The 20,883-nt window shown below is 40.9% G+C and overlaps 1 protein-coding gene across 6 annotated transcripts in view; it reads left to right on the top strand.

The window, feature by feature from the left end:
- The first annotated feature begins 696 nt into the window (after positions 1-696).
- Positions 697-20,883, top strand: part of Cdk13 (cyclin dependent kinase 13) — a 97,764-nt gene continuing 77,577 nt past the window's right edge. For 4 of the 6 annotated variants that reach the window (XM_013353133.2, XM_026788382.1, XM_026788383.1 and 1 more), the window contains exon 1: positions 697-1,921. In XM_013353133.2, the coding sequence (XP_013208587.1) occupies positions 708-1,921 (1,214 nt within the window). In that variant the 5' untranslated portion in view covers positions 697-707. The remainder of the gene's footprint in view (positions 1,922-20,883) is intronic. The other 2 variants (XM_005365448.3, XM_005365447.3) reach the window with 1 other exon arrangement.

Below are 20,883 nucleotides of genomic sequence, written 5' to 3'. Positions count from 1 at the left end.
CTGAACGTGACGAGCGTGCGCGCCGCCGGCCTAGCGTCGGGCTTCGGGGAAAGGCCGGAGGAGCGCGGCGAGGGGGTGGTGCGGGGTGAGGCCCCGCCAGCCAGTCGCGTCGCCTTCCCGCAGGGAGAACGCGGAGCGAAGGGAGGGGCGAACGGCGCGCGCAGAGCCCGCGTGGAGGGGCGGAGGACAGCGGGCCGCGCCCCCGCTCCGGAAACTGCGCGCAGTGCCCTCGGGGCGCGAGGCCCAGGCCCTTCCGAGCGCCGCGGGGTGTCGCCGCCGCCGCCGCCACAGGACGACGTGGACGCGCAGCGGCGGGCGACGGAGGCGTGCTGCGGTCGCGCCCACTGCCGTCCCGCGAGCTCGCTCGCCCCCGACATCAGGACGATGGAGTGAAGCGCGGCCCGCGGTGGCACTTCCGCGTTGCGCCGCCGGAGCCCGAGGCCGCCGCCGCCTGGCGCGGCCGGCTTTTCTGCTGCCGAGGACAGGATTCTCCCGCACCAGGCCCGGAGGCCGCTGCGCACACACCGCGACTGGACCCGGGGACGCGCGTCCCGACCCGGATTATCGTGGCGCGGCTCCCGGCCGGCCCTGCTGCTCGCTGCCCCCTCCGCCGCCGCTGCCGTCCCCCTTCCCGGCGGGGGACATGGCCAGGGTCTGACCCCGGAGGAGGCCGCACCCTCGCCGCACTTTGCGGCGGGTTCTAGGCGATGCCGAGCAGCTCGGACACGGCGCTGGGGGGAGGCGGGGGCCTGAGCTGGGCCGAGAAGAAGTTGGAGGAGCGCCGCAAGCGGAGGCGATTCCTGTCCCCTCAGCAGCCGCCACTGCTGTTGCCGCTCCTGCAGCCGCAGCTCCTGCAACCGCCGCCGCCCCCGCCGCCTCTGCTCTTCTTGGCTGCCCCCGGCGCGGCCGCCGCCGCAGCCGCCGCCGCCGCGGCCTCCTCCTCCTGCTTCAGCCCGGGCCCCCCTCTGGAGGTCAAGCGGCTGGCGAGAGGCAAGAGGCGCCCGGGAGGGCGGCAGAAGCGGCGCCGCGGGCCCCGCGCCGGGCAGGAGGCGGAGAAGCGCCGGGTCTTCTCGCTGCCCCAGCCGCAGCAGGACGGCGGTGGCGGTGCCAGTAGCGGCGGGGGTGTGACCCCGCTGGTGGAGTATGAGGATGTGAGCTCCCAGTCCGAGCAGGGGCTGCTGCTGGGGGGCGCCAGCGCGGCAACGGCGGCGACGGCTGCCGGGGGAACGGGGGGCAACGGCGGGAGTCCGGCCTCCTCCTCCGGCACGCAGCGGCGCGCGGAGGGGTCGGAGCGCAGGCCGCGCCGGGACCGCCGCAGCAGCAGTGGCCGCAGCAAGGAGCGCCACCGCGAGCACCGGCGGCGTGACGGGACGCGCAGCGGCAGCGAAGCCTCCAAGGCCCGTGGCCGCCACGGACACAGTGGCGAGGAACGGACCGAGGCCGCCAAGAGCGGCAGCAGCAGCAGCAGCGGCGGTCGCCGCAAGAGCGCCTCGGCTACGTCTAGCAGCAGCAGCAGTCGCAAGGACCGGGACCTCAAGGCCCATCGCAGCCGGACTAAGTCGTCCAAGGAGCCGCCCTCGGCCTACAAGGAGCCGCCCAAGGCCTACCGGGAGGACAAGAGCGAGCCCAAGGCCTACAGGCGGCGGCAGCGGTCCCTGAGCCCGCTGGGAGGCCGGGACGAAAGCCCGGTGTCCCACAGGGCCTCGCAGAGCCTCCGGAGCCGCAAGTCTCCCAGCCCGGTGGGAGGTGGCAGCAGTCCTTATTCCCGGAGGCTGGCGCGCTCTCCGAGTCCCTACAGCCGGCGCCGTTCGCCCAGCTACAGCCGCCACAGCTCCTACGAGCGGGGCGGCGACGTGTCCCCCAGCCCGTACAGCAGCAGCAGCTGGCGGCGCTCTCGCAGCCCCTACAGCCCAGTGCTCAGGTGAGTCCTACTCCCTAACCCTAAAAGGCACGGAGAGTGGGGTTAGGTGCTTCAGGCCCTAACCACCAGAAATCACCAGAAGATGGATTTCTAGCGGGCAGGGGTGCTGTGAGAACTTATGGGGGTCGAAGGGACCCCCTTCTAAGAGTTCAAAGTTTTAAACTTGTTGCTTTAACTATTAGCAGATTTTTTTCAAACCATTCTGCTCTCCCTGCATTTCTAGTTTGGATAAACCCTAAAAGTAGCTTAATTTGTCTTAATGTTTTTGGAGAAAAGCTTATTCTGTTGGTGATTTATTAATGGATTGCATTGCAGGGACTAAGTCTCAAATGTGTATATTGATAGATGTCTGTTATGTAGAGTGAACTAAAAGTGGCTTTAAAGTACTTTGTAGGTTTTGTAACTTCTTATATTAACATATTTGGGGCTTCTAGTCTTTTTGGTTTGGGGTATTGTAAGCTAGCTTTAGGATTGGGGTTATTTTTCTATTGTAGTTTTTGGTAATGCCAAATGGATGGAATACCTGTAAGGTCTGGTTTTGCTGGTGCTCAGTGCAGTGTATGTGTCTATGAAATTTGCAGATCTTTTACTAAGTATAAAGTTGTGAGTAGAACACCTGAGTGTCTTTAAACCGTACGATCTGTATGCATGTATTCATACAGTGTTCAAATACACACGAAATGCCAGTTTTAAGAGTTTTGCAGCTGACAACTCTTACAGCAAGTCTGACTTGTGCTTTTTATACAGTGTTACTTTTTACTTGTATTTTACCTTTGCCAGATCGTTTTTATTTTCTGCAATTCAGTTTGTTTTGCAAACTGGCAAGGTTAAGTTTCATAACTTTATATAGCAATTTGATGTGTAATGGCAATTTTAACAATAGGTTTGTGTTTCTAGATATTTTAGTGAGGTTTTGTTGTTACACGTTGGTGATACATGTGTACTATATAGTGGAGTTTGTGTGGTTAGCACTGTGCATGCTTAGTAAATACCTAAGAGCACAGATTATATGCCAGTGCTAGTTTAGGCACTGAAGTGGAGCAGTGAAGGAATGTCATAGGTGCCGCGTTGGGGTGAAAGACTGAGTTACTGTCCTCAGAGCTAGCATGTAGAAAGTCCATTCACTAGAAGTCTTTTCATGCTGTGTGTTTGACCAGCTTTATTTCCAAAGGGTTGGTTTGGGAAGAAACTTTTCTATAATATTGGCCATCATTTCTGATAACAGGCCATGTGGCTTGTGCCTGAGTAAATAAATACATCAGTAGGTAGGAACACATTATGATGTTTGGGCAGTCTGGGTTGGACTTGAATTCAGGCACTGTTTGTGCAGTTTCTTGTATGATTTGTCCAGTTTCTTAGCAAAACCATTGAAGACTTAGTTTGCTAAACTATAATATGTAATGCTTGTCTTTTTATTATTTCAAGGGATGAATGAAATTTTGCCTTTTATAAAGTATACAGCCTTACAGAAATCTAAAGTGGTTGAATTGTGAATAGTTTGAATTGTTAAAAATCTTTTGAAACAGAAATGCACATCGTGTAGTTTCCAAATATAAAGCTTTGGAATAGTCCAAAACAAATGTGGGTACTAGTTCTTTAAAACATGAAGATAGCTGTCATGTTTCCAAGTTTTCTCTCATCAAAAGCTTGCCTTTTTTTTTTTTTTTTTTTTAATGAGGCATGGTAAGGTTTGTTATTGCTGTTTGCTTTGCATTGTATTGTGCTACTCCTCTAATGTTCTGCTTAAAATTTGGGGCCCAGAATTAATGACTAGTTTTAATTGGAAAACAAGATTTAGAAAAATAGCAAATGTACTTACTGCTCGGGAACATGAATTCACTTGTTCAGCTTAGTGCAGAAAGTTTTATTTACTTCCAGGTCTGGTAGTGGAACCAGATGACTGGCTCTCTGTGTGGAGGAGGTAGAAAGCTCCACGGTGGCCTCTGGCCTTTTGTGCCCACCATTGATTCCTAATGCTCACCGCTGTCTTTGGGTACACTTGATAATTGTTGAATAGCTAAGTGAAGGGATGATAGAGTTGACTGAATATAGAAACTGTTATGTTTCTGGCTTACCTGCTTTATTTGAGTAAATTATTAGTATAGACCATGTGCTATTCTGTAATACACATCAATATGACATTTTCTAAGCTCACAAACTAATGAATTACCAGCATAGATGTGTCCATACTCAAAATAGTATTGAAATCATCTAGAGGCTTCTACCTTACACCCTGTTCTTTCTCTGCGTTTGTGTCTCCAGTTCTCTGCTCATGCATTTCATCATTTTCTTAGCTTAACTTCTTTTCATACGCTATTTAATGAATTTTTCTTTATTTCATTGTTGAGGTGTGTGAATTCTTACCATCTTCCTGATAAGCCATGTAATAAATGTGAGGTGTGTTGATAGAAGGAAAGCGAGAGAAAGGAACTGAGTGTTGTGTTCTGTGCGGTATGCACTGAAATGGCCTAACAATATCCTCACAAGCAAGTCTTTGTGATAGTTCCCACTGATGGATTAGGAAACAGATATCCCCAAAACTTGAGTGATTTACTGATGGAATAGGAAATAAATGCTTCAAAGACTTAAGTGTTTTGCACCAAGGTCAGTTTGGATTTAAACCCTGAGCGGATTTGAAAATCTTTAATATTGTGGTATATTCAACAAAACAAAACAAACCTTTTAAGGGTACTTAATAGTTAGTTTTGTTTCACTGGCTATTTCTCCCTCCATTTAAAAAGATATTTAAAAAGCTTAAAGTATTTTATTTTATGAGAGTTTCGCTGTGTATGTTTGTGTATCACATGCTGGCCTGGTGTCTGCTGAGGTCACATGATCAGAACAGGGTGTCTGATGCTCTGCCAGTGGAGTTACAGACAGTTGGTTGCTGGGAATGGAACCTGGACCCTCTGCAAAGAGCAAAAAGTGCTTTTAACCAGTGAGCCAACTCCCAGCCCCTAAGGATTTTTTTTTTTTTTTTAAAGAAATTTTCTAGATAGACTATGGCGTGGCCTCATTTTAGTCAGCACTTAGGATGTCGACAGGAGTTGGTGAAGGTTAGCAAGGACTACATTGAGACCATGTCTGAAAACACAAGAAACAAAATCAGTTTTTCTGATGATACTTTCAGGTTGATTGTAGTTTTTGTTTGTTTGTTAACTTACTTATTTTCATAGTCCTTGGATTGAGCCTAGATTGTCTGGCTTGTTAAGCAAGCCTTCTACCACTGGTCTCTTCCAGCCTCAATCTGGTTTTAAAGAACAGTGGGGAGGTTTAAAATCTTTGGATGATTTTTTCTATTTCTTTTTTGTTTTTACAAGATAGGCCAGAAATATTTCTCAGACATAGTAATTATTAGTTTTTGATGACTAATTTCGGTGGGAGGTTTGACCTGCAGTTACTGAAATCAGGTTAATTACCATCAGTAGGATGAAGTGTATATGAGTGATTTTTGTCTCCTTTTGTGCTCTATTGTGTGAGGGTTCAGCAGAAGGCTTTGCTTCTGAATAATACCAAGACTGAGAATCCAGTGACTGGACTTCAGATAGAGATAAAAGTTAAGTCACTGGTGTTTACTAGCCTATTATATGGGACACCTGGTTAAGTTATTTTGTTCTCACAACTGCTGTTCAAAATAATGTGAAATTATTTTGTTATAGAATGCTTCTGGTTTGATATGTACATTATAGAAATAAGTACCAGAAATGTTAGATAGAGAATAAGTGTAGAAACAGAAGAGAATGGATCTTTGGGTAAATTGTTTAAAGTTTCCAAAAGTTGTAGTACTACCTTTCATTCTAAGAAGATGAACTGATGTCTTTTCTCTGGTCAGTTTTTACGTCATTTTTTCATGTGTTCCATTGTCATTAAGTCTCTTTCCTCTTAACAGTAATATTTATATCTGCCTTTCCATTCTTTTAGAAATTTAATTATTATTTTCATTTTAATTTTTTTCTTGACAGTTTCTCTGTGTAACACCACTGACTGTCCTATAACTTGTGTTTTGACTGGGCTGGCCTCAAACTCACTGAGCTCTACCTGTCTCTGCATCCCGAGTGCTGGGATTAAAGGAATGCACTATGCCTTTCCATTTCATTTAGGCTGTCATTATTAATGGGTTAGACTTTCTATTAGTACCCTCCTACTAATAGAAAACAGTATCTCACTCTAACCCAGTGTGGCCTGTACTTGAGGCAGTGCTGCCTCAGCCTCTGTAACACTAGTATTAAAGGAGCTACTGTAACTGTCTCCTGAACCCTTTCTGGCTCATGCTTTATTCTTGCTATATGGTTAAATAGTGTCTATCTCTTTTGTACTATTGGGTATAGACATTGTGATACATTGTGACTTAATGTCTTTATTTATGACCCCATTCTACCAGGACTCTTATTTTTCAGACACATGTATTTTTCTGTATTTTCCTATTAACTGTTCTCTGAGCTTGAAATGGTAGAAGAGACATTGATAACCTTTTTTCCCTCTTTGCCATTTATCTCGCATTCAGAACTCTCTCAGAACTTAACATCTTAATTGCTTATTCATCTGGATGTTCGTTTGTGCTCTTTATAGCACTGTTTTGTTTTTGCTGTAGTGCTGTTAAAAGTTCTGCTATTCTACCTTAATTAATTGGCTGACTACATTTGTTTGTTCCTACTAGATAAAAAGCTAACAGGACAAATTTCCAAATTTTATGTGGTAGTAGTGGTTTAATTCTTTAAGTGTCCTTCACCCCTTTCCTCTTCACACAGTAAAGCAAACCAGTTTGTACAGATAACACCTTGAAACTTGCTAGCCATTTTGGTTCACATAGTCTTTAGAGTTGGGGAAGTAATTGTGATTTATATATAGAGAGAGACTTTAGTGGGTAAAAATATTTACTGTACAGGTCTTGAATTTGGTTCAGAAGAGAACTGATTCTGGAAAATTGTCCTCTGACCTTTACATGCCCATGGCCTAAGTGCCCACACTTAACAAACAGTTGTCTTTCTGTCTGTCTTGCGTCCGTCCGTCCATCCATCCATCCATCCATCCATCCATCCATCCATCCATCCATCCTCTCTATCTTCTTAAAGATGAAGCTTTAAAAACACTCTCACCTGGTATGGGTGGTGGCTCACACCTTTAATTCCTGCACTTGGGAGGCAGAGGCAGGTGGATCTCTGCATTTGAAGCCAGCTCAAGCTACATTAAGCGAGATTCCCATATCAAAAGAAACAGGGAAATCTTAATTTACTGGAAAATGAATAGAATGCTTGGTCTCATTAATGTTGATAAACTCAGACCTACTGTTTATATTTGCTGTATCTTCTACTGACCAGGATATACCTTCTGTTTTTCTTGATGACCTTAAATCAGTTGTTATGGTAGAAAGTTTCTGAGCGGACTGTCATTTTATTTGAAACCCTAGAATATAGTTATTTCTGAAAAGTCAGTTGAAAGTGAATGTGGCTTAATATTTTTATATAAGGCATTCCCAACTTTTTCCCCTGTTTTGTAGGTCCCCCTCCCCATTTTTCTTTTCTTTTTTGGTGGTAGTGGTGGTTATTCTTGGTTTTGTTTTGGGTTACCTTTATCTTACATATGGAAATTTATAAGTTTTGAAGTGGATTTTGGAAGCAAAAGTATCACACTGGAATCAGAATTATTACTTCTTTACAGAGATGGAATTAGAACCTCTAAATTTGGGAGACTCAATGCTGTAGATGTGTATTAAAGGATAAAATGTTAGAAAAGTGGGTAATTTATATGAAAAGGTCATTGAAAGGAACTGAAAGTTGTAATTGGGTTAGTTTCTTCCCCACTCTCTGTTGCTGTCTTTAGTTGCAGGGCACTTTCACTGGGCTGCAGTGCCGCTTACCATGTATCTGAGAGTAATGTCCTCTCTTTCTGGTTTTTCAAGATGGTTTCTTTGTATAGTGTAGTTTCCTCTTTCTTTTGATACTGTTCTTTTACCCATTTTCAAAGACAATAGAAGCTCATAGTAGAATTTTTCCACTTAGTACAGAAAAGTATATGAAATAGAAGTGTTCAGTAAAAACCGATGTTCCTGTAGCACCTGCACCACAGGACTGGTTACGTGAGCTAGGAACTGGCCCGGAGACTTAAAATCACTTGCACACACAGACAGACAGAGACACTAGGACACAGGTCATCCTTGGTACAAGAATGCCACCTTTATTGAGCTCAGGGGAAGCTTTATAGAGGAATCCTTAACTGATAGCCACACCCCCGCTCTCGGGCTCTTTCAGCTGCAAGCTTCACCAGAACCCACTCCCCTGCCTTTAGGGTCTTGTGCTCAGAGCAGCTGCAGGTACAGGTAAGCAAGTGTTTTTCTCAGTTCACTCCAGCAGGTAAAAGGGTCTGAGGCAGGCAAAGAAAGTCAAGTGGCCAGGGGTCTGCAGCTCCCAACAGCTCCCCCTCTTCTGTATAATTAGACCAGGCCTGCCTTGGGTTGCAGAAGTGCATATTCACATCTTAGCTGTCATAAAGAACCTTGCCTCAATGCGCAAGGTCTCTGTCTTAGGTTGACTGTGACAGGCTCCTGTCTTACCTGGCTCTGGCTCACTGGTCCCTCTCTAGCCTGCTAACCCATACTGCTCTCAGAGGAAGCCCACTTTCTTGGGCAAATAGCGATTTTACATTGCTGCTGCTGCTGTTGCTGACGATGCCTGTTGTAGATGCAGAGTAACAGTCTTCCTTGAAGATTAACCCCCCCCCCCACTCCTCCCACTCTACCCCCCCCCCCCCCCCCCCCCCCCCCCCCCCCCCCCCCCCCCCCCCCCCCCCCCAAAGACAGAGTTTCTCTTCTTAACATTCCTGACTGTCCTGAACTAGCTTGTAGACTAGGCTGGCCTTGAACTCACAGAGATCTGCTTGCCTCCCCAGAGTGCGCTGGGATTAAAGGTGTGTGCCACCACTGCCCAGTGGAAGATTTATTTTTTTTAATGTGTATATGTGTTGTGCCTGCATGTATATATGTGTATCCATGAATGTCTGTTGCCTGAGGAGCAGAAACAAGCATTGGGTTCCCTGGAACTGGTGTTACAGAGTTATAAGCTGCTTCTGTGGGTGCTGGGAACCTAACTTGATTCTTCTGTAAGAACAGCTACTGCTCTTAACCACTGAGCTGTTTCTTCAGCCCTTATAAATATTCTTATTTCTGATTCCTTAGTGTTAGACATGTGACTCATTGGTACAACTGTTGCCTAAATCTAGATACATGATTTGTTCCCTTTTGACATTTTGACGAATATTCTTTTTTGTTGTTATATTTATTTTCATTATTTGTATGTGCGTGCGTATGTTCACCTTTGTACGTATGTTCATATTCCACTGCATGCTTGTGGAGGACAGAGAGCAAGTTGGATCTTGGATGAGTTGGTTTTCCTTCCTTTCACTCTGTGCTTCCAGAGCTAGTGGGTGCTTTTTTTTTTTTTGAAACTAGCATTGCTGTATTCTCTAGCTGTTGTAGCTATGTATCCTGGGCTAGGTTCCAACTCATGGCAAATCTGCCTGCCTTAGCCTACCCTAGTTGCTAGGATTACAGGTATGTACCATTCATTATATGTGGCTACATTTTATTTTTAATTGGTAAGTAGTGATTGTTTTTTTTTTTTTTTTTTTTTTTTTTTGTGAGACACAGTGTGAATGAACTCTAAAACACCCAGTCCTCCATCTTCCTTAGTGCTTTCTCACTTTCTGACTTTCTGGGATTCCATCCTGGGAATCTCCTCTTAAGTAGTTTTGGAGTATTTACTACACTATTGTATAGTCATCATTTTGTGTAATCTCTAAATCTTTCTTAACTGAAATGTTGTACACTTTTGATCAATGTTTTACTTTCCCTTTCTGTCCTTTTCCCCAAACCTCTGTTAGACACTAGCACATTGTCCACTTATATAGAAGTTCTGAAAGTTAGAATAAAAGAACTTAGACTCCATTCTTCAATTTTGCATAACAGTGAAGTCAGGGCATTTGTTTTTCTGTGTACAATTTATTTCAGTTTAATCTTTTTTAGGTTAATCCACGTTATTTAGATGATAGCATTTCCTTATTTTTCTAAGATATCTCTCTCTGTGTATTTAAATATGAGAGTATGCCTTTGTGTCTGTGGAACTCCAGAAGAGGATACCAGATTCTCTGGAGCTGGAGTAACAAGCAGGAGCTGGAGGTGGACTTCAGGGTCCTTTATAAGAGCAGCACACATTCTTAACTACTGTGCCATATCTCCAGTTCCCCAAAGTGCATCATCATTATTATCATCATTATTATTATTCCTTTAAATATGTATGGTGTAGGAGGTTCTTCTGTTCATGTGTTGCTTTCATTGGTTAATGAATAAAGAAACTGCTTTGGGCCTGATAGGGCAGAACTTAGGTAGGCTGAGAAGACAGGACTGAATGCAGGGAGGAAGGGCAGAGAGCTGCCATGTATCCGCCAGAGTCAGACATGCTGAATCTTTCCTGGTAAGCCACTGGCACTTGGTGATACACAGATTAATAGAAATGGGTTAGATTAAGATGTAAGAATTAGCCAATAAGAAACTAATGGGCCAAGCAGTGTTTTAAATGAATACAGTTTCTGTGTGATTATTTCCGGTGTAAGCTAGCTGGGCGGCCAGGACAAACAAGCCACCTCCCCGTGTAACATATGTATCTGTGTGTGGGTGGGTTTGTGCATTGCACATGGAAGCCAAAAGGAGTTAGCATTCAAGGTGGTGGTGGGCTGCCCAAGGAAGAACAGTACATGCTCTTAACCACTGAGCCATCTCTTCAGCCTGGATTTTCTTCTTTTATAAGGCGGAGTAGTATTTCATTCTGTTCATATGTACCACATTTTTTTTATCAGATCATCTGGTAATGGATACCTACGTTACTCACTATATTTGCTATCATTCTATAGTAAGCATGGGAGTATAAAATTTTAGTTCACTGATTTCAGTTCTTAGGATTTATATGGAAAAGTCAGATTGCTGAATCATGTGACAATTCTATTTCTAAAATATAAAACATACTGTTTTCCATTATGGCTTTGTTATTTTACATTAGCACCAACAGTGAAAAATAGTTTCCTTTTCTCCTGTGTCCCACCAGCCCATTTCAGTTTTATTTTCAGTTTTCTTATAACAATACTGAACATTTTCCCCAATGCTTATTTTGCCCTTCACAGCTTTTTAAATTTTTTTTTTATATATTTTGGAATGGATTACTTTAAACTTGTTACATACTCTGGATATAAGTAAATTCTGAAAATGTCTTGGTATTTGGCATTTTAACTTTAATGATTTATAAAATTGGGGTCAAAAAATGTTGTCTAATTTTGCAGTGAAAAATATCAGCCGGGCAGGACAGGCACCAAAGCTACAGAGAAACCCTGTCTCGAAAAACCAAAAAAAAAAAAAAAAAAAAAAGATTTTCTCCTTCGTTCCAGTGTTCATCTTTATTATGTATTTACACGAGCATACTTAGATTTCCTTCCTCCTTGCATATTCTTGTTAGCAGATTTGTTTTTAGACACATATGACATATTTGTATTATATATAGACACAGTATTTTAAAAAATGTGGGATCACATTTATTCATCTACCTTTTCAGATGCTCTCCATTCCTTTGTATAGGTTCAGCTTTGTATGTTGACTTTCCTCTGACCAGTGTAATAGATTTCTTACAGTGCAGTTTGCTAATCTGTACATTGGAAGGCTATTTTTAAAGATATCTCTTCTGACTATGGAATACTAAGTTAGTATTATTTCTTTGTCAGTATTACTTGACCATACCTGGCCTTCATAGTTTGATGTGAATTTTTTTTCATTTTGATTTTCTTCTTCAGTCACTTGATTTTTTTTTTACACCTGAAGTTATTTTTTTAAGTTAATATCTATAGCATGAATAATAAAAAACCCAGGGGTTAAAGCTGAAGATCAGAGAAGCAGGGCAGTAAGCTACTAGAGAGACCTTTTACCTCTGCCAATACTCAGATTGAAGGGGCCATCCTCAGACTGCCTAGACTGCACTGTGTGTCTCCACCAAACCTCAGACTCCATACTCCATTGAGTTCCTGTCTCTTCCCGTTTGTATTCCTCTCTCTGGTCAGCCATATCACTCCTGTCTGCACCTCCCTAGTGTTGGGATTAAAGGTGTGAGCCACCACCACCTGGATCTGTGTAGTCCAGAGTAGCCTTGAATTCACAGAGATCTGTCTTCCACTGTCTCCCTAATCCTGGGTTTAAAGCTGTGTGCCACCACTTCCTTTGCACTCTGATCTTCAGGCAGTCTTTATTCATTAAAATACAAATAAAATATCAGTACATCTAGCACAGTATGTGACAGTTAAGTACCCAGCAAGTGATCATGTTCAACACCAACTTCCGTTTCTTTAAATGTGTTAATATTAACAAGGTCTAAAATGACCAGAGAATCTAATCTATGTGTGCAACTTTATGCAAATTATTACTGCTACTCTGACTGCCTTTCGTTTTTAGCTTTAAAAACATATCTAGGGTTATGGTTCAGTGAAATAGGAAGAAAGCTTAAGCTCACTCGAGAAGAACTTGTTAGAGCAGATTGTAAAACGTAAGATATGTGTCTTTTTAAAAATATGTTTATGGAAACTTGAAAGGAAACCCATTTTTAGACTAAGTACAAGATATTTGTTATTTCTAATTTTTATAATAATTTCCTTGTTGAGATGTAATTTGCATTTCACACAGTTTACTCTTTAATATTTTTATTTTCCTTACATATATTTTGAGACTTCTTACTATTTTGCCCATGTGCTGCCCTTGAATTTCTGAACTTCTGTTTTCCTTAAGCTCTAGACTTTTTCTGAAGAGGTAAAGAACAACTCTCCTTGGCTATGGATTTACTCTGTTAAATTGTATAGCTTATTAGTCTTCATTACATTTTTAGAGTTTTACATCCATTACTATTAACGTCTAGAGCATTTTAATCACTCCTGAAAGAAACCCATGGTCATCAGCATTGACCTCCACCCTGCATTTTACCTTCTCCTGCCTGTGACATTAGTAGTCTTATGTCTGTAGACAGAATTTGTATTTTTCATTTATTTGGAATAATATGTTACATGGTCTTTTGGGCTGGTTTTCAAGATTCATCTGTCTTGTGTAATATTTCAATACTTTATCCCATTTTATGTTCAAATAATACTCTGCTCTATAGAGAACACTGCATTTTACTGTTAATAAATATCTGAATTGTTAACTTTTTCACTATTAAGTTTTATGCGCCTATGACCTTTTATATAAGGTGTTTTTCCTTTCAGGTGTATACCTAAGATTTGTTGGGTCATGTAATTTTTAATATTTTGAGTAACTACTAAACTGTTTTTCAAAATAGTTGCATCATTTTTACATTGGTAATTGGGGACCTCCACTTTTTCTACATCAAACTCATAAGAGTACAAAGTCTGTTTGATTATAGCCCTGGCTTACTTGAATAATGGTATCAGTGTGATATTGATTTACATTTCTTTGAGGAGTTGTGAAGTTGATCATATTTTCATATGTTCTTAGATACTTGAATATTTTTCTTCTTTTAGAAATGTCTTAAGTTCTTCTCTTTTTAAAAACTTGAATTTTATTTTGGTTTACTTTTGAGGCTGGCTCTCCCTGGGTACCCCAAGCTAACCTGAGATTCATTCTTCTGCCTCAGCCTCCTGAATTTGAATTTATAAGCCTGTGCCATGCGTGCTGCCTGGCTTTATTCTTACCTTTAGTCTTTTTTATATTTACTAATTGGTTACTCTCAGACATGTAACTGATAAGTATTTTTTCATTTTTATCACTTGTTATAATAGTGCCATTTTTATTTGATTCTTTTTTTTAAAGAAAGGTCTCACTGTATAGCTCAGGCTTGCCTCAAACTTGGCAGTAGTCTTATTTCAGTGCTAGGATTAAAAGATTGATCCAACATTTCCGGTTTTGTTGTTTGTGTATTTTTCTTAAGTATATTTAAAGTTTTTTTAATGGCATTTAGTTACTTTTATTTCTTGTGGTTTTGAATTTATCTTGCTGAACCCATGGTTACAAAGACTTAGGCTTGTATTTTCTTCCAAAAGTTTTATAGTTTTAGTCTTTTAACCCATTTTGATATAACTTTTCTGTGTGATGAGTTTCATAAAAAGATCTACTTCTACTTTTAGCCGGGTGGTGCTGGTGCACGCCTTTAATTCCAGAACAGAGGAGGCAGCGGCAGGCAGATAGATCTCTGAGTTCGAGGCCAGTGTGGTCTACAGAGCTACACAGATAAACCCTGTTTCAAAAAACAAGCAAACAAAAAGATATTTTGTTTTGCATCTCACTGTCTGCTTATCAGGACCGTTTTTTAAAAAGATTATTTTTCATTGAATTTTCTTGACATCTTTGGAAATCAGCTGGTCATATATATGAAAGCTTATTTCTGAACTCAACCTGCTGGTTTTTGTCCATCCTCATGCAGTACCTCAGTCTTGCTCATTCTGACTTAAATTTTGCCTCCTCCCCCCCATTAAGTGGTCTTGGGCCCCCCTTTCCCTATAAATGGTCCCTTTTCTGCATTTGTACTTTATATATGTATGCTACTATGTGTGTGCGGGAAAAGTGAAATACTGTCCCTCTTTCCACCATTTCCTCTCCCCATTGGCCTCTTCTTCCACATAGTCTCTCCTTTCTGCTTACATGTCATTTTTTGAACTTAGATATGAAAGAAAACATGACTGTCTTTATAGTCTGGTTTGTTTTGCTTACTGTGAAAGTTACCTCCAGGTTTATCCATTTTCTGCATATTGATATCATACTTTTGTGTGGCTCTTTGTATGTATGTACTCCATTTTCTTTATCCAGTATCCGTTTATGGACATGAAGTCTGTTTACATATTCCAAGTATCTTTGTTTAAGAAAAAGTTATTCCATAGTGACTGCACTAGTTTATATTTCTACCGCTAGTGCATGATGATTCTTTTGTTATAGTCTCCTCCATATTTGCTGTTCTTTATTGATGGTAACCATTTTGACTGGGGTGAAATGGAATCATGAGGTAATTTTAATTTGCTTGTATTTCACTGACTAAGTACATTTAATACTTTGAAATATTTGTTGGAGTTAGGCATGGTGGTGCATGCCTTTCATCCCAGTGCTCAGGAAGCAGAGGAAGGTGAAACCCTGTCTTGGGGGGCGGGGATGAAAAAGAAAACAAACAAACAAACAAAACCAATACAACCCCACCCCTGATATATTTATTGGATATTTGTATTTTTTTCTTTGTTGGTAAAGCTTTTTTTCTTTTTTAATTTTAATGTGCATGTGTCTATGCTTAGGTTCTCTGGAAGGGCAACAACCAACCTCCCTCCCTCCCTCCCTCCATCCCTCCCTCCCTCCTTCCCTCCTCTCTTTCTATTGCTGAGCCATCTTTCCAACCCTTGTATTTCCTTTTTTGAGAACTGTCTTGTTCTTTTGTTCACTTACTGGATTGAATTATTTTGTGTGTAAATTTTTGAATTTTTTAATGAATTCTAAATAATAGTTCCCTGTCAGATGTATGTTTGGCAAGGATTTTCTTGTATTCTGCTGGCTATTTTTCACTAGATTAGCTGGTTCTTTTCTTTTCTTTTTTTTTTTGTTTTTTGTTTTTTGTTTTTCGAGACAGGGTTTCTCTGTGACTTTAGAGCCTCTGTCCTGGATCTAGCTCTGTCTTCAATTTCTTTAATGTCTTTAAAGTTTTTATTGTAGGGGTTTTTCTTTCTTGGTTAATTCCCAGTCATTTTATTGTTTTCTTTGTGAAGTTACTGAGTATGGGATATTTTTCCTGACTTAAAAGGATATTGAACTTTGTCAAAGGCCTTTTTACTTCATGTATTGAGATGATCAAGTAATTTCTGCTTTTGAAAATATTTATGTGACATACTTATTGAATTATATATGCTGAACCATCCTTGCATCGGAGTAAAACCAACGGGGTTAGTGTGTGTGTGTGTGTGTGTGTGTGTGTGTGTGTGTGTGTGTATATATATATATATTTTTTTTTTTTTGGATGCAGTTTCTCTGTGTAGCCCTGGCTGCCCTGGAACTCGCTCTGTAGACCAGGCTGGCCTTGAACTCACAGAGATGTGCCTGCCTCTGCCTTCTGAGTGTTCAGCATAATTAGTTTGTGATTTTCTTTTGTTGTGCTGTAGTATTTTTTTTTTTTTTTTTTAGTAATAGAGTGAATTGGTGGTGTTTTCCCTCTTCTGCTCTGCTGTCTACAGTAGGTTGAGGAATGCTAGGTCTTCGTTCTTTAAACATGTTAACAGTAAATTTGCCGATCTGGGCATTTCTTCGGAGATTCCTCACTATTGCTTCAATCTTGTTATTTGTTATAAATCTGTTTATCCTGTTTGTCTTTTTTTTTTATGAAAAAATGATATTATTGGGGTGAAATGGTTTAGTGTACTTTCAGGAGTCTGACCTTCCTCCCACCATGTGGCTCCTGGGTATTGAACTCAAGTTGTCAGTCCTGGCTGCAGGTCTCTTTACCATCCTCTTGATTAAATTTTGGTAAATCATATGTGTCTAGGAATTTGTTCATTTCTTCTATATTTTACATCTTTTTTAGTTGTAGTTGGCAGTGTATTGCCTAATGATTCTCTAGATTTTATTGATGTTTGCTGGAACCTCTCTTTTTTCATCTCTAATTTTATTAATTTGGATCTTCTGTCTTCACTTGGTTAGACTGGTTTTCAGTCGTGTGTGTGTGTGCACGTGTGCGTGTGCTCCCCCCTCCACAGAGGCACACTTCCTACGGCAAGGCCACACTTACTCAAACATGGCCACATCTCCTAATAGTGCTGCTCCCTGTGGATCAAGCTTTCAAGCACAAGTCTGTGGGGGGGGGGGAGGCTATCTTAGATATGGTGTTTGTTGCTCTGAAAAGACACCATGATTACGACAACTCTTATAAAGGAAAATATATAACTGGGGTGGCTTATTGTTCAGAGGTATAGTCCATTATCATGGCAGGTTAGGATGTTATGCAGGCAGACATGGTCCTGGAGAAGGAACTGAGACACTGATTGTGACTTGAGCATTTATTAGACCCCTAAAACCATTCCCACAGTGACACATTTCCTTCATTAAGGCCATATCTACTCCAGCAAAGCCACACCTCCTAATAGTGCCACTTTCTGTGAGCTTATGGAGGCTAAGTACATTCAAACAACCACAGGGCCATATCTATTCAAACTACCACAGCTATGAACAAAGTCAAACAAGTGTCCTTGTGACAAGATGGAGGAGCATCCTTTGGGTATATGCCCATGAGTGATATAGCTTATGTCTTTAAGTAGGTTGATTCCCAAGTTTTTGAGAAACCACTGTATTGATTTCCAAAGTTGCCATACAAGTTTGCATTCTCACCAGCAGTGGAGGCGTGTTCTCCTTACTCCATATCCTCTCCAGCATGAGCTGTTGCTTTTGCTTTTGCTTTTCACCATTCTAACAGGTCTAAGATGGAATCTTACAATCATTTTGATTTTGATTTCCCTGATGGCTAAGGATGTTGAACATTACTTAAGTGTTTCTCAGCCATTTGAGATTCCTCTGTTGAGAATTCTCTTGTTTAGATCTGTACCCCATTTTTAATTGCGTTATTTGGTTTGTTGATATCTAGTTCTTTATATATTTTGGATATTAGCTCCCTCATATGTAGAATTGGTGAAAATCTTTTCTACAAGCTGTCATGTTTTCAATTGACTGTGTCCTTTGCCTTACAGAAGCTTTTCAGCTTCATGGGGTCCCATTTGTTAATTTAATAGTGCTTGTGCTATTGGTGTTCTGTTCCAGAAATTGTCTCCTAAACCAGTGAGTTAAGGCTATTCCCCACTTTCTCTTCTATCAAGTCCAGTCTATCTGGTTTTATGTTGAGGTTTTTGATCCACTTGGACTTGAGTTTTGTGTAGGATGATAGATAATGGTTCTATTTGCATTCTTCTACACGCCACCATCCAGTTAGGCCAGCACCATATTTTTGAAGGTGTTTTATTTTTTCCATTGTATATTTCTGGCTTCTTTATCAAAAACCAAGTGCCAATAGATGTGAATTTGTGTCCTGGTCTTCAATTCAATTTCATTAATTGACATGTCTGTTTATATGCCAATACCATGTGCTTTTTATTACTATAACTCTGTAGTAGCCTGAAATCAGAAGTTCTTTTATTGTACAGGATTGTTTATAGCTATTTTTTTTCCATATGAAGTTAAGTATTGTTCTTTCAATATCTGTAAAGAATTGTGTTGAAATTTTAATGAGGATTGTGTTGAATCTGTAGATTGCTTTTGGTAAAATAAATATTTTTCCTGTGTTGATCCTACTGATCTGTGTGCTTGGGAAATCTTTTCATCTTCTGATATCTTCTTTAATTTTCTTTCTTTAAAGATTGACGTTCTTGTCATACAAGTCTTTCACTTGTTTGGTTAAAGACACACCAAGATTTTCTATATTAATAGTGGCTTATGTAAAGGTATTGATTCCCTGATTTTTTTTCTCAGTATGTTTGTTATTTGTATTTAGGAAGCTACTGATTTTTTTTTTTTTTTAATCTTGTATCCAGACACTTTACTGAAGGTGTTTATCAACTCTAGGAATTCTGTGGTAGAATTTTTGGAGTTGCTTATGTACACTATCATATCCATATAGCAATTTTTTGATTTCTTTGTTTCCAGTTTGTATCCCCTTGATCTTCTTTAGTTATCTAGTGCTCTAGCTAAAACTTTAAGTACTACATTGACTAGATGTGGAGAGAACTGAGAATCTTGTGTTCCTGATTTCAGGGGAATTGTTTTGGGTTTCTCTCCATTTAATATGTTTACTATTGGCTTGCTATAAATTGCCTTTCTTTCTTTCTTTCTTTCTTTCTTTCTTTCTTTCTTTCTTTCTTTTTTTTTTTTGAGACAGGGTTTCTCTGTGGTTTTGGAGCCTGTCCTGGAACTAGCTCTTGTAGACCAGGCTGGTCTCGAACTCACAGAGATCCGCCTGCCTCAGCCTCCCGAGTGCTGGGATTAAAGGCGTGCGCCACCACCGCCTGGCTTAAATTGCCTTTCTTATGTTTAGGTATGTCCCTTGTATCCCTGTTTGATGAAGGACGCTTAAAAGAAATCCCACACTAGCTCAGAATTGAGAAAAATAAGACATTTATTTAGGTGTAGACTCACGAATTAGAATCCTCTGCTGGAATGGAGAGCAGAAACCAAATCCTGCAGCTGGAAAAGAGGCTCTATATCGGCATAAATAGTATAAAAGGCCACGCCCCAGTGGGTGGGTAACCACTGGCTGTAAGACTTCCTACCTGTTCTCTTCAAGATTTTTGTCGTTCCAGACCAGCCTGGTCTACAAGAGCTAGTTCCAGGACAGGCTCCAAAGCCACAGAGAAACCCTGTCTCGAAAAACCAAACCAAAAAAAAAAAAAAAAAGGATTTTTGTCATTAAGGAGTGTTGGGATTTGTCAAAGGCTTTTCAGCATCTAATGAGATGATTATGTGTGTTTTTTCTTCCATTATGTATGGTGGATTACAGTGACAAATTTTCATATGTTGAACCATTCCTACATTTCTGGGAATGATGAATGATCTTTTTGATGTGTTTTGGATTCAGTTTGCAACATCTTATTGAATATTTTTGCATCATTGTTCATGAGGGAAATTGATCTGTAAATTCTTTCTTTGTTGAGTCCTTGTGTGGTTTGGGTTCATGGTAAGCCTCCTAAAATGAATTTGGCAATGTTCCTTCTGTTTCTATTTTGTAGAATAATTTGAGGAGTATTAGTATTAGCTCATTGAAAGTTGGTAGAATTCTGTGCTAAAACTATCTGATCTCAGACTTTTTGGTTTTTCAAGAAAGGGTTTCTCTGTGTGGCCTTGGCTGTCCTGGAACTCACTCTGTAGAGCAGGCTGGCCTCAAACTCACAGAGATCCATCCACCTGCCACTGCCTTTGGGATTAAAGGCATGCACCACTGCCACCACCTGACAGATTGGAAGACTTTCAGTGACTGCTTGTATTTCCTTAGGGGTTATAGGTCTCTTTATCTGATCTTGAGTTAACTTTGGTAAATAGTAACTATGGAGAAAATTAGCCATTTCTTTTAGACTTTCCAGTTGTGCAGAGTACAGGTTTTTGAAATATGACCTAATGTTTCTTTGGATATCCTCTGTATCTATTGTTATATCTCCCACTTTGTTTTTGATACTTTTAATTTGGACATTTCTCTCTCTGCTTTAGTCAGTTTGGGTAAGGGTTTGTTTATTTTGTTGATTTTCTTAAAGAACCAGCTCTTTGTATTCTCTTTGTTTCTTTTTATTGATTTCAGCCCTCAGTTTGATTATTTCCTATTGTCTACTCCTTCTTGGTGTGTCTTTTTGTTGTAGAGTTTTCAGGTGTGTTACTAAGTTGCTAGTGTGAGATCTCTCCAAATTCTTCATGAAGGCATTTAGTACTTTCAATTTTTTCTTAGCAGCACTGTCATTGTGTCTAGTAACTTTGGTTATGTTGTGCATTCATTTTCATTGAATTCTAGGAAGGCTTTAACTTCTTTATTTCTTCCTATACCCAGTGGTGACTTAGTAGAGAGTTGTTCAGTTTCCATGAGTTTAGACTCTGCTGTTTCTGTTGTTGAAGTCCAGCTTCAACCCATGGAGAATCCCCTTATCAGATTCAAGAGGTTATTTTTTTTTTAATCTGTTGATTTGCTTTGTGACTGAGTATATGGTCAGCTTTGGAGATGGTTCCATATGGTGCTAAGAAGAGGTATATTCTTTGTGTTTGAGTGAACTGTTCTGTAGATATCTGAGGTCCATTTGAGTCATAATGTCTTTCATGGTTTCTTTGTTTAGTTTCTGTCTGATAAGCTGTCCATTGGTGAGAGTGAGGTGTTAAGTCTTACACTACTAATGTGTGGGATTTTATGTGTGATTTAAGCTTAGTAATGTTTCTTTAACAA

Source organism: Microtus ochrogaster, unplaced genomic scaffold (assembly GCF_000317375.1).
Source record: "Microtus ochrogaster isolate Prairie Vole_2 unplaced genomic scaffold, MicOch1.0 UNK2, whole genome shotgun sequence".
Taxonomy (NCBI): domain Eukaryota; kingdom Metazoa; phylum Chordata; class Mammalia; order Rodentia; family Cricetidae; genus Microtus; species Microtus ochrogaster.
Note: the sequence above shows the minus strand (reverse complement) of the source record. Positions and strands in the feature narration are given on the sequence as shown.